We start from the raw sequence: 17775 nt of genomic DNA on the forward strand, positions 1-17775 counted from the left end.
AAACAAAGGAGTCAGGCTCAGGATGCTGTGGTTCGATCCTGCCCTGAAGGCATCCTGAGTAACTACCCCCCCAAAAAAAAGAAATAAAGCAAAACAACAACAAAAAAGCAGTGTGCAGATTCCTTGCAAGCTTATCACAGTTTTTGTTTTGATTACAGTGATTTTGACTTCTACTTTTCAATTTTCTTTTCTTTGGTTTTTGCTGTGCTGGGATTGAACCCAAGGCTGTGTGTATGCCAGACCCGTACTCTACCAGCAAGCCTCCATTTTTTTTTTTTTTTTTTTTCTGGTACCAGGGATTGAACCCAGAGCCTTGACACTGTCCAACATTCCCAGCCCTTTTCTTACTTTTTATTTTGAGTAAAAGTCTCACGAGGTCACTAGTTCAACTTATGATCCTCCTGCCTCGGCCTCCCAGAGTGCTGGGACTGCAGGAGCGCGCCCACGTGCCAATACCTTTCATGCCCATTTCTTGAGGTTTCCCTCTCTGCTCCTGTCACCTCTCTGCTCGTGCAGGGCTCACTTCTTTGCAGCAGGGCCCTTATGCAGTAACCGCAGTCATTTCTGATCTCCTGCCCTGTAGCCCAGGGTGTCCCTCCCTCCGTCCACCACATGCTGCTCTCTGTACTGTAGTGCTGGTGACAGGGAGCCCGGTGCAGGGCTGCAGAGCACACGTGTGTGTGTGTGTGTGTGTGTGTGTGTGTGTGTGTGTGTGGCTTCAGCCACAGGATCAAGATGCTTTGAGAGTGCGAGTGTCCTCATCCTTGGCCCCTACTTGTCTGAGACCCCAGGAATTCCTCAGGGATGGGTCAGGTCTTACTGCACGTGTGGCTGTGACACTGGAGCCCTGCTGACATGGGTACCAGGAGCCAGAGGCAACGCAACTGTAACCAGGTCCCTGAGTTGGGCTGGTGGCGCACATGTGTAATGCCTATACTCTGGGAGCATGAGGCAGGAGTATCACAATGAATCGGAGGCCACATAGGGAGATCTTGCCTCAAAAAATCGATCAATCCATCCACCCATCTATCTATCTATCCCTGTCTATGGGCTGCACCTTCAGCAGCGACTCTGAACTCTTCCACCTGAGGTGGCAGCGGCAGCAGGCGACACCTTCCCACCTGGACAAGGCCTCCCTAGGGGGCTCTGGGTGTGCTGCCTGGCAGGACCTCAGCTGGCCTTTCCTCCCATCTGTTCTGCCTTGCATCTTCTCTGTGAGAGCCTGGTGGGCTTCCTGGAGGTCACCCCAGATGCCATCCCTGCAGCCTGTGTGTCAGCTGCTTGTGGTCCCTGTGTCCCTGGCAGGGCTGGCTCCCTCCGAAGTGTGATGTCTCACAGCCACACACCCCCCGTCCCCCAGGCCCCCCCACTGTGACCCTAATGCAGCTTCCCGAGCCAGGCAGCCTGGCACACCCCAGGCAGGTCCCAGCAGGGATAGCTGGCATCTGTGGGAAGCTAAGGGACAGGCCTCTGCAAGGTCCCCATGAGGCAGACTGGCATGACACCGAGTTGTGCCCTGACTGCGTGTTGCTTGGATGTGTGTGTGTGTGCGCATGCGTGTGTGTGTGTGTGTGTGTGTGTGTGTGTGTGTGGTTGTCTGTCCCATTGAACCCACCCCAGCCCTGCCAGGTCCTCTGGCCGAGACTCAGACCCAGTCCAACAGGGTGGCCCAAAGAGACCTGCAGAGGAAGGGTGTGGGAGCTGAGGCCCTGAAGACCAGGTAGGAGTTTTCCGTAGAGAGATTGTAAGGAAGCACCAGAGGGAGGGGCAATTGCTAGGATCTACCTAGGAGAGCACCAGGGGCTGTCTGTGTTGTGACAGTCTGTCTGGAGTGGACAAGGCAGTGCACGTGTGCACAGGTGAGAGCCAGGTCCTCATACCAGGAGGCCTGGCAGGCCCTGGTGTGGAGCAGCCAGAGGGACAGAGCCAGGATCAGTGCGGGGAGGAGGAGGGGGGCGGGACGGGGAGCTCCACACCTTCCTCCCTCCCCCAGGCCTGGGCTTCACTTCCTGTGGAACTTGGCAACACCTGCCTCTTACACCACACCCCATTTTTTGGTTTACTTTGAGGCAGGGTCTCAACTTGTAGCGATCCTCTAGCCTCAGCCTCCCCATGACACCTCAGGCGGGCCACACCCGCATTTGAGTCGCTGGTGAGGTCCCCAATTCTTAACTCCTCTTTCCTCCCTGGCCCGGGTGGGGGCAGGAAGCCAGGGGCCCGGGCCACTGTTGATGGGGTTCCTGCACCTTCTTCGATACCCAGCGCCCAGGGGTGGGAGGAAGCGGAGGGCCGAACGGCAGCTCTGGGTTTGGAGAGGCGCGGGCCGGGGTGTCGCTGCCGGCAGGGAGGTCCCCATCACGAGGCCCGGGCGGCCCGCCCCTTCACTCCAGAGGAGACGACGGAGGCGGGGACGGCGGCGCGGCCGGGATGTTGGGGCAGTGGGCCGGGGCTCTGCTAGCCCTGCGCGCGCTGCTGGCCGCCGCGCACCCACAGTGCCTGGACTTTAGGCCGCCCTTCCGGCCGCCAGGCCCGCTGCGCTTCTGCGCGCAGTACTCGGCCTTTGGCTGCTGCGCGCCGGAGCAGGACGCGGCGCTGGCCCGGCGCTTCGGGGCCCTGGCGGCCCGCGTGGACGCCGCGCTGTGGGCCGCCTGTGCCGGCTACGCGCTGGACCTGCTGTGCCAGGTGAGGGCGCGCGGCCCGAGCTCCTGAGGGCGCGGTCTGCACAGGCGGGAGGGAGGGCGGGCGGGCGGGGACCGGGGCGCTCGAGGGCGGTGCTGCGCTCGGTCCTCATTAGCTTCCCGATTTGGCTGCTCCTGGCCTCAGTTTATCCTCCTGCTTCAAGAGGGGCACACAAATGGGGCTCACTTTTTCAGAGACTGGGGGCCCTCTTGTCCTGGGAACCCCTGGAGCCACCCCCCCCCATCTGTGTTGCTGGGAACGGGCTGGGAGAGGTTTACCCTGTTCCCTTGTGCTGTTCAGAGAGGCAGGGACTGTCCTGCCTCAGCCTCCTGTCCAGGACAGGCATGGGTTGGGGCAGATATGTGGAGACCTCTTTCCAAATAGGCCCACCCACCCGTGATGATTTGAGAGCCCCTAGGACCCTGACCCTTCCAAGTTCAGGTCTGCAGACCCCCAAGGCTTCCAGCCTGCACCTAGACCCCCCGCCCCTTACAACCTCTCCCCCGTGCTCAGACCAGGAGCCTCTGACCCCCATTGTGCCCAGTGGCTTCTTTTCCAGCTGTCCAGGCCTGATGCCTAGGGCGGGGGAAAAGCCCTGTGCAGCTGCGGGGCAGAAAGCTGGGTGAGGTTGCAGGAGCACGGCCAGCAGAGGGCAGGCGAGAGGTAAGGGCTGGAGCCTGAAGGCTGGGCTCTGCCCTGGTCTGCTATCTCCTGGCTGCTGACCTTGGGGCAGTCTCTGCTGCTCCAGTTTCATCATCCATGTGCAGGGACAGGTGGGGCAGGACACACACCTGGAATTCCAGCCCTCAGGAGGCTAAGGCAGGAGGATCAAAAACAGTTTGAGGCCAGCCTGGGTTACAGAATGAGACCCTGTCTCTGAAAAAAAAAAAAAAATCCAAAACAAAAGGCCTGGGAGGATAAGAAGAGGGTCCCCAGGAGCTCCCAAGATGCTCCCACGGGCGGGCTGCTTCCCCATGGGCTCTGTACCTCCCACCATCTCAAAGGCACCAAATGGTCTGGCCAAGCACCAGCTTCACCCCAAGCCCAAGGCTCCTTGGGACCAGGCTGTAGTTCCCCTGGGCCTGCCCAGCAGGGAGGATGAACCAGGCCAGCCCAGGAGGAGAGAGGGAAGGTCAGCTCGCTGTGGGCTGCGGGCAGCGGCTCCTCTCTCTCCTTGGGAACGTTCCAGGACAGCCTGGCTGGAGCAGGTCTGCTGCGGTGGCTACCAGCACCTCCAGCCGCTGCTCCGGGGTGGCCTCATGTGTGGAGATGGCCTGGAGGGTGCAGCCAGGGGGGCCCTGGTGGCCATGGCAGGAACACCACGCTCTGGGAGCCAAGCCCAGGCCTGGATTTGGCGCCTCCTGATTTCCACCTCTGGGAAGGTGGCTGAGGCGGTCAGTGTCAGATCTCAGCCTGTGACAGCATTCAGGCCTTGGGGGATGGAAGGCTCCTTCCTAGGTGTCTGCCTGTGTTCCTAGGTGAGGCCGCCTCGCAGAACCCGTGTCACCTGTGTGCAAAGATAGCCCAGAGCCGGGGGGGGGGGTAGGGCGGCCTGAGGCAGGCTCAGCCTCAAAGTCTCCCTTGGGTCGGGACACAGATGCCACGGTGCCCATGGCAGAACAGATACCACTCAGGTCAGGAGGTGCCAGCAGGAGGGAGCCTTGAGTTTCTCCCCTTCCTCCTTTCTTCTTATGGTACTGGGACATACCCAGGGCCTCTGCTCTGAGCTACACCCTCAGCCCTTTTTATTTTTTATTTTGAGCCATGGTCTCACTAAGTCACTGAAATGCCCAAACTGGGTTTAAGCTTGTGATCCTCCTTCCTCAGCTCAACCATGCCTGGTGTTCTTACAATTTTTCAGGACTTTTTCATCACTATTTAGGGATAATGAGAATTCTGTCTGCCAGGAAGGAGTGGAGGGAAAGGCACACCTCAAAGGAACCCCAACCAAAGGCTCAGAGTATGACAGGGCAGGGAATGCCAGGGGCTGCGAGCTGGGCACAGCTGGATAGGGGTCCGGTCACCTGCAGATGGCTCTGGGGTGAGGGGCCCAGAGTTCAAGGCCTGCTAGACTTGTTGCCTCCTCCTGGGTTTGGGAGGAGGCCTGGCTCAGAGGCTCTTTCCTTACCATGGTGATGAGCCCTGGAGGCAGGAGGAGGTGCATGGGGCAGGGAGGACGTGGTGTGAGCCTGCTTGTGGGCACTGCCATGCAGAGCTGGCCGAGGTACCAAGGGGCTGAAGCACATTTGTCTTCTAAGAGATGGTGCTAGCACACTGCACTGGGACAGACCAGGGTCCTGTCAGGGAGGGGCTGAGCCAGAGGAGACCCATGGGCCTGAGGTCACCAGGCGCTGGAGGGTGGGGCCCTCCTGAGATGCAAGAGGCTGTCAGATGCAAGGCTTCTCCAGCATAGCAAAGTGGCGCACACTTGGAATCCCAGCTACTCAGGAGGCTGAGGCAGGAGGGTCACAAGTTCCAAGCCAAATTTGTATAAAAAAAGAGGCCCTTCTTAAGTCATTAGCCATCTGATCAAGGTGCTGAATAATACGATGGGGGGCATGGGACTGGAGCCTCAGTTCACCTCCAGCAGCTCTCTGCCCTGTGTGGAAATCTTGTGAATGTTATGTAAATGATAGAGGCAAAAACACTTGCTGCCAGTAGGAAACGAAGCTGAGCAGAGGCCACTGGGTGCGCTGTCCAGCACTTCCCACTGTGCCTACGTGGGCCTACATGTTCGGGGCTCTTGGCTGGGTGCCAGCACGCCGTGGTAGGTAAGACAAAGGAAGAACCCTGCCCTCGCAGAATGCATGCTCTGAGCAAGGGCCTGAGGTAAGCCAGCAACAAACTCCTGTGCTATGATGTCAGGTCAGGTGAAACATTTTCATTCCTGGGGACCAACCCAGGGCTTTTTCATGGAGCTACACCCCAACCCCCTTTAATTGGTTTTTTTTTTTTAATGTATTTAGTACAGTGTCTCACTACACAGGTCAGACTCATAATAATCCTCCTGTTTTCAGCCTCCCAGGCACTGGGATTACAGGCATATGCCACCACACCCAGTCTCAATCGCTGTCTCAGTGTGCCTCAGGGGCAGGCTGGCATGGTACACTGGGGATCGAACCCCTTTAAAAAATTTTTTAACACTTTCAGACAGGGGCTCGATGATTCGCCCAGGGTGGGCTTGAATTTATAACTCCTGCCTCAGCCTCCCCAGTGGTGGGGTCACAAGTGTGTGCCACCATGCCCTGCTGGTTACGGGCTTAAACAGAAGCATTAAGGCAGGAGATAAGAATGGAGAAGAGTTGGGCAGGGTGAGCACACCTGCAATCCCAGGATGGTGGAAGGCCGAGGCAGGAGAGTGGCAAGTTTGAGCCCACTCTGGGTAACTTAGTTTTAGCAAGACCCTGTCTCAAAAGAAAGAAGAAAAAAGGGCCGGAGAAGCAGATGCCAAGGGCCTGGGTTCGATCCCCAGCATGTGTGTGTGCGCTGGCACATGTGTGTGAGCCTGCTGAACTGTGGGCATCTTGGCGTTAGGTGTCCTGTTCTGCAATTGGGGGCGGCAAGTTGGGGCTGGGGGACTGGCCTGAGGCCACGCAGGGGATCAGCGTCCCCATGCGTGCCCGTGTCCCAGCAGGAGTGCTCGCCCTATGCAGCCCATCTCTACGATGCAGAGGACCCATCCACGCCCCTGCGCACACTACCCGGGCTGTGCGAGGACTACTGCCTGGACATGTGGCGCACGTGCCGTGGCCTCCTCCGCCACCTGTCAACTGACCCTGAGCTCCAGGCGCTCGAGGGCAACCGCACCAGGCTCTGCCGCCACCTGTCCCTGGATGACACCGACTACTGCTTCCCGCGCCTGCTGGTAAACGACCAGCTCAACTCCCACCTGGGCCGCGTTCGCGCCGACGCGCGGGGCTGCCTGCAGCTGTGCCTGGAGGAGGTGGCTCACGGGCTGCGCAACCCGGTAGCCATGGTGCATGCTCGGGACGGCACGCACCGCTTCTTCGTGGCTGAGCAGGTGGGGCTGGTGTGGGTTTACCTGGCCGACCGCGCGCGCCTCGAGCGCCCCTTCCTGAACATCAGCCGTGCCGTGCTCACCTCACCCTGGGAGGGCGATGAGCGCGGCTTCCTGGGCCTGGCCTTCCACCCGCGCTTCCGCCATGCCCGCAAACTCTACGTCTACTATTCCGTGGGTACCGACTTCCGGGAGTGGATCCGCATCAGCGAGTTCCGGGTGTCCGAGGATGACGAGAACAGCGTGGACCACAGTTCCGAGAGGTGGATCGCGGGGGCTGGGGTGCTGCGTGGTAGGCGCAGCCCACTCAGGGCTCCCAGAGGGGGCTGGAGCCCAGGGGCCTTGGGGAGGGGTCTGCAAACACTGCTCCAGGCCTGCAGACAGTGCCTTTCATTGGGTTCTCATGAAAGAGCGGTGCCCCTCCGCCTGCATCCTTCAGCCCTGCCATGCGCACTCCGCCTCGTCCACAGAGCCGTCTCCTGCTGGCTGTTGGCACCCCGGCCCTTCTCAGAGGGAATGGGAAAAGCTCAGGGGCCCAGGGCCCAGGGCAGAGCATTGACCTGAGGGAATGAAGTTTAAGAGGGAAGATCCTGGAGGTGGGAAGAAGCTTCCCTCCCTCTGGCTGGGGTGACAGAGACAGGGGCTCCCGGGCTGAGCCCAGCCCCCAAGCTGGAGCCACGCTGGGCTGCTGTAAGGGACAGGAGCCAGGAGAGGACGCAGCTACTGCTACTGGAGCAGAGAGGGCAGAACGGCCTCCCCACCCAGCCAGGCTCCTGCTGCGCCTGGCCCTGGCCTCAAGGTTCGGCTAGCAAAGGAGCACGGGAAACATAGTTTGCAGGCGCTGTCCTGCTCGGCTTATAAAGAGTAGGTAGGGGGAGGGCTGAACAGTGTCTGAGAACAGATGGATAAACAACAGCAAATGCATATTGGATAAAACTGGAAAATGTTGACACTGAATATATGAAAAAAGGGAGAGGACAATCATGCCAGCTTTGAGGGCCATTGTGGATTCTGTCATAGCGTTAACTTTTGTGAGCTTCCTAGCAGCCTGAGAAAAAAGAGAAATCATAATTGCTCCGACCTTCAGTGAGCCTGTAAAGCCCTTTCTCCATAAGAAGCCAGGAGTGGATCTGACAGAGGGAGACGGAGGGCCAGAATAGATATCTGCACCACCAGTGACTTTAAGCACACTAAGCCCTGAGCATTGAAACCGGAAGGGACTAGAGATGGACCCATACCAGAGTGGGGCTCATCGAGGGTCTTGGGGGCACCACATACTATATGACCTTGAGCAAGTCACTCAAGCTCTCTGGGCCTCCAGGTGACCCTGGACAGCAAGGGTGGAAGATCCCTGCCCAGCCGTCCCTGCTGGGTCTGCGTGAGGGCCCGGGCATGAGGGCTCTTTCCACTGCGCAGTGATGTCAGAGCGTAAGGAGGCACCTGTGGGGATCTTGGGAAGGCCAAGCGTTTACTGGGCTTGTCTTCCTTTAGGATAATCTTGGAGATTGAGGAGCCAGCCTCCAACCACAATGGGGGCCAGCTGCTCTTCGGGGACGATGGCTACCTCTACATCTTCACCGGGGATGGCGGAATGGCTGGAGACCCCTTTGGAGTGTTCGGGAATGCTCAGAACAAGTACGTGTGCTCTGGCTGTGGGTTTACACCCCCAGCTCCTCGCCTTCCTTGGGTGTGGTGGCTTCTTCTCAGCCAAGTGATGCAGAGCAGTGGAACAGGCTCGGCCCGACTGTGCCTGCTGCCAGCAGGGTGCCTGGGCAGGTCTCTTGAGGCTATCAGCCAGAGGGGACTGAAAACCTCCACAGGGCTTTGGGTGCCAAAGGGAGGGACTCTGGAAAGCTGGGGCTTTCTCTAAGGCTTGCTCAGTCCTCCTGCAGAAGCTGAGGGAGGTCCCCAGACCCATACATTTCCACACCAGGGGACCCCCTGGAGACACAGGTGCAGCCAGCTTGACCAAACAGCCTGAACTTTGAGCACTTCTTCCCTACATGCATGTGCACATGCCAGCCTCCAGCACCATGCACACACACACTCACATGCTCACACACGTGCACATAGGAGTCCTGTGAATGTGAACGGGGAGTTTCTAACCAGCTCTTTCATCCCTACAGCCTAAATGACACAACCTCCCTCTACCCAGAAAGTAAAAATAGCACAGATGAGGTTGATTACAATCATTAAAACGCAAATAATTTGTGCCTTGTCACTTCTCCTGCAATAGGGAGCACATCATCCCAGCTCTCACATGTTTGCAGTGTGTTTGGAGATGAAGCCAAGAAAATAGAAATTAAGGACTTGTAGATAATTGGACAGAATGTAAAACATTATTTTGCTGCCATTCTGGGAATCTCTGCCCATGGACACCCTGATGCTCAGGGTGAGCTGGTAGCATGGGGTGGGGTGACAGGAGCCCCGGGAGCTAGAGGCCAGCAGTAGGGGAGGAGCCTCGGGTGCTTGGGGGAGGAGCGTGTTATCAGTGTGAGTAAGGCTGCTTGTGCCCTGTCTCTAGCCATGGTAGCGCGGTGTGAGCGTGACAGTTATGCAGTGGTGTCAGCTGTCATCCTGGGCCCCCCTGGAGGAGGACCCACCAGCCCTCAGAGTGCATCAGACACCAGGGCCACATTCCCTGCCACACTGACTCTAGAATATGACGGATTGTTTCCTGTCTGCCCTTCTTGCCCTGTGACCAATGAACCCTGAAGCTGCTTACCCCCAGAGCTGTGTGGAGCTGGCGCTGCGCCTCTGCTGCCCTCCTTGGCTCTCACGGTGCTCCGTTTACCCCGACTCCGCTTGGATAACAAAGCACTCACTCCTTCCTTGGCATCTACTTCTCCCCGCTGTGTGCCACCTGACAGCACAGCCCTGGGATGGGCAGGGCTGAGTGGGACCCTCTACCAGTACCATGCAGGACACTGAGGCTCCACGAAATGTCACAGCAAAGAGCTTGGGGTGAGACCAGCCTGGGCAACTTAGTGGGACCCCGTCCCCAAAGAAAAATTGAGAGTTGGTCATGGTGACACATGCTTGTAGTCTTAGCATTGGTAGGCTGAAGCAGAAAGATCACCATGAGCTCGAGGCCAGCCTGGAGTATAATAGGGAGACCCTGTCTCCAGAAACCCAATTAATTAATTAGTAATAAAAACAAGAAATGGTGTGGATATAATTCAGTGCAGATGCCCTGGGTTCAACCCTAGCATTGTACCAAAGAGAGTGAGACAAAGAAAGAGTCTGAGGGGTGATGGGAGGCAGGGAGAAAGACCCAGAGATTGGTTTTCTGGGGCTAGCTGCCTGGGCTGGGCTCCACTCTCCCCCTTCACCTCCAGGAAGCATTCTTTGGCCTTTCTTTTTTCTTTCTTTCTTTTTTTAAAAAATTTATTCATTTGATTTATTTGTGTGTGTGTGTGTGTGTGTGTATGGCCAGCTCAGCCCACCAGGGGGCGGGGCTGGCATGTGGTGCTGGGGGATTGAACCGCGGTCCCTGTGCTTTGCTAAGCTTGTTCTAAGTAGGTGCTTTTGACCACTGAGCTTTGGCCTTTCTTGAACTAAGTGGCCAGGTCTGTACAACGGGCCAAGGGCAGGCGCCCGGCCGCACCTGGCAGATCCCGCCCTCCCACCCGCAGGTCGGCGCTGCTGGGCAAGGTGCTCCGCATCGACGTGGAGCGCCCGGCGCGGGGCCCGCCCTACCGCGTGCCCCCGGACAACCCGTTTGTAGGCGATGCCGCGGCGCGCCCCGAAGTCTGGGCCCTGGGCGTGCGCAACATGTGGCGCTGCTCCTTCGACCGCGGCGATCCCGTGACTGGTGCTGGCCGCGGACGCCTTTTCTGCGGTGACGTGGGCCAGAACAGGTTCGAGGAGGTGGACCTGGTTCAGCGTGGCCGCAACTACGGCTGGCGAGCCCGAGAGGGCTTCGAGTGCTACGACCGCCAGCTGTGTGCCAACGCGTCCCTCGGTGACGTCCGCAGCCCAGACCCTGGAACCCACCTGGCCCGGGACCCCACCCCGCTCTGTGCCCCACTGATCCCTCCCCCGTGTCCACCAGAACCCCCTCAGGTGGCCTCCTGTCCCCGCCTCCCCTCCACCCCTTCTGTCCTGTGTGGCCCAGGGCGCCCAGTGGGCTTTCAGGGGGGTTGTCCTCTCCTCACAGCCGCCTGAGCTGACTCCAGGCCTCCGTGTCTGTGTTCCCCTGTAGACGATGTGTTGCCCATTTTCGCTTACCCTCACAAGCTGGGCAAGTCGGTCACGGGGGGCTATGTTTACCGTGGCTGTGAGAACCCCAACCTGAAGGGCCTCTACATTTTTGGGGACTTTATGAGTGGGTAAGTTGCCCTGAGCATCCCAGGCTGCTTCATCTGCTCCTGGGCCTGTGGCGAAGGTGCGTGTGTGAGCATGTGAGTACTCGTGTGCTCATGTGTGTACACACAAATGTGTATGTGTGCTTGCATGTGTGTACATGCTGGTACACACTTGCGCTGGCCCCACTCTCTGGTTGTGGACCCAGCCAGCACCCCAAGCATCCCATGCTCTGCCCCTTCCTCGCCTCTGGGTAGCTGCCTCCTGGCCTCTCCACCCCAGGCTCCTTCCTAATGGGCAGTAAGGCCACAGCTGCACTGGTTTCTGTTGTGCCCTGGGCCACCCCTCATGGCCTGCCTACCCAGCCGGCCACACAGCGGTCTTGGTCCAAGGCCCCTCAGGTTGTGGGGCAGGGTGGGCAGGACAGCAGGCTTCCTGAGCTCTCCGGAATCAGGTTGCACGCCAGTGGAGCACATGGAGCCCTGTGGCGCTGGGAGGGGACGCAGACCGGGGCTCCTGGATCCTGAATCTTCTCTCAGTTCTTGGGCATGCCTTTCCCCATCTGTGTGATGGGTCTAGTGGAGCCTGTTTTTATGTAGGGAGCACCGAAGTCAGCTGATTGCAGAAATTCAGCTGATTTCCCCCACATTTCCCAGGCCCCTCTGTTGGGGTTGGGGGTCAGGCAGTGGTTGAGCTAGGGTCACAGAGGTGAATGAAGAGCATCTGGAGTCTGAACTGGGGACACCCAGGCTTGATCCCTGGTGGTGGGGCCTTAGAGAGCCTGAGCCCAGTGAGAACCCAACCAGTGCAGTCTGGGAGGGCCTGCAGGAGGAGTGGGTACCTGGCAGGGCCGGACAGGCAGAGAAGGGAGTAGCCTGGAACACCCAGGCACCTGCTCTGGAGCTGGCGCCAAAGGCCACATGCACTCCTGCCCCCAGCCTTGAGGCTCTGGCAGGGAGGTCAGCATTCCACAGAACGGCGGCCACTGCCAGCTGGGCTGAGGGCAGGGGCCAGGCTGGTCTTGTGCGTCCCCAGGTCTCTCGGGCAGGTGGTCTGAGAGATCACACCAACCAGCCTCCTGGCCACATAACCTGCAGGGCCACATTAGGTGGAGTGCCCAGTACCTGCCCTGAAGGGTGCGTGTGAGGTGTAGTCCCAGAGTGGGCAGCAGGATGGACAGGTGGCAGCCAGAGACTGGGCACCACAGGGAGGCTGCTTTTCCCTTGTAGGCGTCTCATGTCCCTCCGTGAGAACCTGCACACTGGCCGGTGGCAGTACAGTGAGATCTGCATGGGCCGCGGGCGGACCTGCGCCTTCCCGGGGCTCATCAACAACTACCACCCGCACATCATCTCCTTCGCAGAGGACGAGGCCGGTGAGCACTTCCAGAACCCCCGTCCTGGTCTCGCAGCCAGGACCTCCCTTCCAGGCTGCCTGGGCTTGGCCTGGTTCCCCAAGGCCAGAGGTCCAGCCTCTGGAGCCCAGGCAGCCCGCAAGGGCCTTTGCCTCAGGGAGGCCTGACCTCCACCCCACCTTTGAAGGGTTGCTGTGAGGGAGACTGGTGTGGTGGTGACAGGCATACCTGGGCCCTTCCTCGAAGCCACACTGTCATTTCAAAGCAGGGGGCACAACCGCTTGCCTGTGGCTGCTGCCCGCATCTGGCACATGTGCTTGCAGGGCAGGAAGAGGCAGGACAAGGGGAAAGAGTCCCATGCCAGCTTCTGCCTAGATGCTGTTCTCTGACCAAAACTGGTGGCCCCAGTGGGCCTTGCTGGATGCTTGTTGGGTTTCTAGGCAACATCCAGGGGCTTTGTAGGAGCACCCTGGACAGGGCCCAGGGCCAGAGTCCCGGGGCCCATCTGGGAAACCTCTGTTAAGCCTCCCCTGTGTCTAGGGGTGGCCTGGCTCTCTCTGTTGGCATGAGCTTGTTTCAGGAGCAGAGTCCCGCCCCGCTGGCCCAGGTGTAGGACTGGAAGGAAAGCGTAGCTCCAGCTCCGGAGGGCTCTTCCTTGCCTGAGGAACTCACTGATAGAGATCCAGGTGCTGCCTGCCCAAGGCCAGTGTGAGGCCCCAGAAAGTCTCAGTGGGTCCCAAAGTCAGAGACAAGCCAGGCTCCAGCTCCCTGCACCAGCTTCTGCTTCTCTAGTCTGAACACTTGTAGACTGCACGCCAAGGCCCTCCAGGGACAGTCCCCACCGCCAGACCCCTGTGGTCCGGTCCTGTGGTGGGTTTACAGTGTGAGTTGGTGGCCCCCTTGTGAGCACAGTGCCAGGGCCAGCTCTCATGAGCCCTGGGGTAGGAGCCTCAGAGCCGGCCAGCTCTGCCACTCCAGGGACCTGACGCTGTCTGTCCATCCCAGCAACAGTGAGGAGGGTGGGCTCCAGGCCCTGGGCGAGGTGAAGAATGTGAAGCAGGAAATGGGCTGAGGGACCAGCGTGTGAGCTCTAAGTGTGGGTGGCCCCAGAAAGCTTGTGGAGAGGGAAATGGTGGCCCAGAATTGTCCAGCCCAGCCGTGGGTGCCCCGTGGGCTCTCCAGCCTATCACACAGTACCCTCATCCCCTCTGCACAGTTCCTGGGGTTTCTCCTCTCCCCAACTGTTCCCCAATACACTGTGCCCAGCGCCAGACTGCCCTCATTCCCTGCTGTCCTGTCCTTGCCCCCTTCCACTCTGTTGTCTCACAAAGATGGAGGTCTTAGTGGGGGCGGAACCACCTGTTGGGCTCCTTCCTGGTCCTGTGGGTGGGGAATCGCTGAGCCCTGGGCTGGACTCAGCCGTTACCAGCTTCGGGGCTCTGACACAGTGCCCACGCTCTCTTTCCCATCTGTAAGAGGAAACACTGGAGCCTGTTTTCCAGGCTTGGGCACCTGTGGCAGTGGGGCTTCAGGTAGGACAAGTCGGGAAGAGCAGGGACAGGGACAGTGACTGCCCTGGGGGTGGAGGAAAAGGCCATGGCTGAGGTGCCGAAGGCACTCGGGGGTGGATGGAGGGCAGTGCTTTCTGCCCTGGCCCTGGGAGCTGCCTGCTGCTCAGCAGAGACGCCTGGCCTGGAGGACAGACAGCAGGGCCCAGCACGGGGTAAGGAAAGCAATGATACAGTACTGAGCTCTGGTACTGACTGAGTACTGCTCTCTCTTCCTCCTGCCTGAGTGAGCCTCAGAAGCAGGAAGCTGGGCCGGGGAGATGGCTCAGTAGAATAAGCGCTTCCCTGGCAAGCGCAAGGGCCTGAGTTCAATCCTTGGTTCTGCTAAAAAAGAAAAAAGAAACCAGGAAGCTGAGGCTTGGAGAGCCTGGAGGGGAGCTTTGCCTCTGTTCCTGTCCTGGGGTGGGTAGGTTGGGCCCGAGCCCAGGCTGGGGCCTCGAGGAAGGAGCACCAGGAAGGGTGGGCTGGGATGGAACTATGGAGGCCCAGGACTGGCAGAGACGGAGCTCCCAGCCTCAGTTTCCAGGGTGGGGACAGCGCCTCAGGCAGTCTCAGCCGCCTCCAGGCTGGAGAGCTGGTGCAGGACGGAGGAACCTGTGCCTGCTTGTGCCACCGCCTTCTCACCGTTTCCCTGTCCACCGTGAAGGGGAGCTGTACTTCCTGTCCACGGGTGTGCCGAGTGCCACGGCGGCCCATGGTGTTGTCTACAAGGTGGTTGACCCGTCACGGTGAGTCCTTGGCACGGCTGACCCCAGGGAGGGCAGGAATGAATGAATGGTTGTTTCTCTAAACTCCTCCCAGCCCTCCTCAGCTGACTTCCCCACCAGGCTGCACACTGTCACGGCTGAGGGGACCCTGTAGTGCCCCCAGCACAGTCCCCTTGGCCACCCTCAAGGCGTCATTCATGTTCAGCAGAGCTGGAAGGAGTCTGCTGCACCCTGTTGCCCTAAACTCAGAGACACACTAGGTGTAGGAAAGCCGGGAAACACCCAGGGATCTTGAAAAAAAATTTTTTTTTTAAAGTTTGTAATAGTTTTAGATAAACAGATAGGTTGTAAAACAACAGCAACAGCAGTCCACACCCAGCATCCCCTGTTCTCAATATGGCATCAGAGAACACTTGCCACCACTAGTGAGCTCAGAGGGACACACTATCATTAACTAAGCCCTTTGGTCTTTTGTTGGTGTTGTTAGCGGTGGTGTTTGTTTTGAGACAAGGTCTCTCTGTGAAGCTCAGTGCCTCAGGCTCTTGGCAGCCCTCCTGCCTCAGCCTCCCGAGAGCTGAGACTACAGACGTGCGTGCGTCACCGTGTCCAGCAGTCTTTCAGTCTTTTAAAAAGCGCTCTGGTTGTTCCCTCCCTGCCCTTTTTATTTATTCTAGGATCCCATCCAGAACCCCTGATTACATTTCATCATCATGTCTCCACGACTTCCTCTGGTCTCGCTCTGTGACAGTGTCTCACATTTTCCTTGGTTACCAAATTTGTGTGTGTGTGTTTAAAGTACAAATACACATATATATTTGGTACTGGACAAAAAGTACAAATATATTAAATAATTACCTGACTTTATCAAGAAAAATGTAAGCGCCTGTCCTTCGTCTCCCTCCTCGTCTCCCTGAGGCCCCGTGGTGTCGCTCTCTGAGGGGTGCCTGAGGCGAACTGTGTATCCTCTACTCCTGGTGCAAACTTCTTCCTGTCCCAGCCCCCATCCTCCCAGGGATCTTTCTGCTGAGTCACTGAGCCACAAATGCCTTACCCATTCCTTGGAATTGGAAGTTATTTCCATTTTTTTCTTTTTTAAAGCATGCCTCTCTAAGGCAATAGCGCATCTGGGGAGTGCCTGGTCCTGCCCGCGGTGGTTGCAGCTGTGTCCCCCCTTGACTTCTAGTCCCCAATAGAGAGAGGGGTCTGAGGAGATGCCAGAGCTTCTTGCATTCTGGCCTAGGCATGGGGCATCGCTATGGCTTCAAGGGGCCAGCGTTCCTCCCTGGGTCTCTTTGCTTTTGGAGCAAAGCCTGTGTCTCCTCCCGTCCGGAGGCCACCCCATGTCATGTGGCTGTCCCCACTCTGCACTGATGGGTGCTGGGCCCCAGGAGCCAGTCTGGGAACAGGTCGGTTCCATTCAGAGAACCTTAGATGGATAGCCAAAAACTAATTAAAATGGAATCCCTTTCCTTCTTGAGCCTCTGAGGATGTTGGAGGAGGCCACTGCACGCCCTGGCAACCTCCCTACCCCTTTCCTCCGGCAGCTCTCTCAGGCCCAGTCCCCCAGCTTGGCCCTGGCCAGGGGCTCCTGCCCACAGTTCCCTCCTCGCCTGCTTGCATTCTACTTCAGCCAGCCTTGCCCTTCCTAGCGTCCACTGGTGGTGCCATTGCAGAAACCCAGGGGACAGGGGCCATCCTGGAAGCCAGGGTCAGGGAAGGAGGCCATGCAGTTCTGGTAGTGGACTGGGCCTGAGGTGGCTGGGAGCAGGGGCTTTGGTGCAGCTCTAGCCAAGGTGGCTGGGCAGGCATGAGGCCGGCGTAGGACATGTGTGTCCTGGAGCTGGGCTGTCTTAGGACTCTGTGGGCCTGGAGGGGTAAGGTACCACAGGGCCAGCTGTCACTCCTGTTCTAGTCCACGCCTCCCAACTCTTACCTCCCTGTGTGGGTGGGTGCCAGAGGCACAGGGGTGGCCTCCAGGTGAGACTCATGACCTCCTCCGTGTCTCTGGCAGGCGAGCACCACCCGGCAAGTGTCAGATCCACCCTGCACCAGTGCAAGTGAGGAGCCGCCTCATCCCCTTTGTGCCCAAGGAAAGTAAGTGCCCACTGAGGGGTTCACTGTGGGGGAGGGTTCCCAGAGTGGCCCCTGCCCCCCTCCAACCAGGCTTGGGCCCTTCCTTGGCCCCTGGGCCCAGCCCATTCCACGCATACATCTGACACCTATGAAGGTGGGTGGAAGTACATCTAGCGTGAGCCTTGCTAGATGGGCCCGAGGCTGTGAGCAGGTGGCTGCAGAGGCTGCTGGCCTCAAGGAGGGGGTAGCAAAGGCAGGAAAAGCCATGTCTAGAAAGGAGTGCCCCGAGTTCCCCAGGGGGGACTGAGAGAGGATGTCTGTGTTGAGCAAGGCAGGCTGAGCTGCTGGGCTTGGGGTCGCTATATCCATCCCTCTACCCACCTGTCTATCCTTGTGTGTTAGCAGTCCTGTCGCTAAGCAGTAGCACCCAACACCCACAGCTTAAACTAGGAGAGGTTTACTTCAGCTCATGGTTCAGGGGACTCAGCCCCTGAGTCCAAGGGGACTGGCTCCAAGGGGGCAGTATCATGGTAGAAAGGTGGGGAGGACAGCCACTTGCCCACTGCAGCCAGAGAAGACCCTATTGACACTCCCCTTCCCACCAGACCCTGCCTCCCAAAAGCACACCTAGCTATGAACTATCAGTGGATGGATCCACTGAGTGTCGCTGGCTGTGGTCTGATCATCTTCCAGAAGCTGCACTTTTGAGTGCGTGAGACTGCTGGGGAACACGTCAGACCTAAACCGTAACACCATGCATCCATCCACCCACCCTTCCTTCCATCCACCCATCATTCATCTATCTGTTCACTTATTCCCCCACCTTATCCATCCATCCATGCATCCGTCCATCTGCCCAATTGACCATCCATCCATCCATCCATCCATCCATCCATCCATCCATCCATCCATCTGCCCGCCTGCCCATCCATCCATCCATCCATCCATGCATCCGTCTATCTGCCCACCTGCCCATCCATCCATCCATCCATCCATCCATCCATCCATCCATCCATGCATCCATCCATCTGCCCACCTGCCCATCCATGCATCCGTCCATCTGCCCACCTG

At 58.6% G+C, this 17775-nt stretch overlaps 1 protein-coding gene across 1 annotated transcript in view; it reads left to right on the plus strand.

Moving 5' to 3' along the window:
- Hhipl1 (HHIP like 1) overlaps positions 1-17775 on the plus strand; it is a 32047-nt gene that overhangs the window by 9803 nt on the left and 4469 nt on the right. Inside the window, exons 3-11 of the mRNA XM_023719640.1 lie at positions 1630-1720; positions 2391-2682; positions 6314-6960; positions 8189-8332; positions 10333-10661; positions 10902-11028; positions 12232-12377; positions 14571-14652; positions 16643-16725. Of these exons, the coding sequence (XP_023575408.1) occupies positions 1630-1720; positions 2391-2682; positions 6314-6960; positions 8189-8332; positions 10333-10661; positions 10902-11028; positions 12232-12377; positions 14571-14652; positions 16643-16725 (1941 nt within the window). The remainder of the gene's footprint in view (positions 1-1629; positions 1721-2390; positions 2683-6313; positions 6961-8188; positions 8333-10332; positions 10662-10901; positions 11029-12231; positions 12378-14570; positions 14653-16642; positions 16726-17775) is intronic.

Source organism: Octodon degus, unplaced genomic scaffold, assembly GCF_000260255.1.
Source record: "Octodon degus isolate 3935 unplaced genomic scaffold, OctDeg1.0 scaffold00070, whole genome shotgun sequence".
Taxonomy (NCBI): Eukaryota; Metazoa; Chordata; class Mammalia; order Rodentia; family Octodontidae; genus Octodon; species Octodon degus.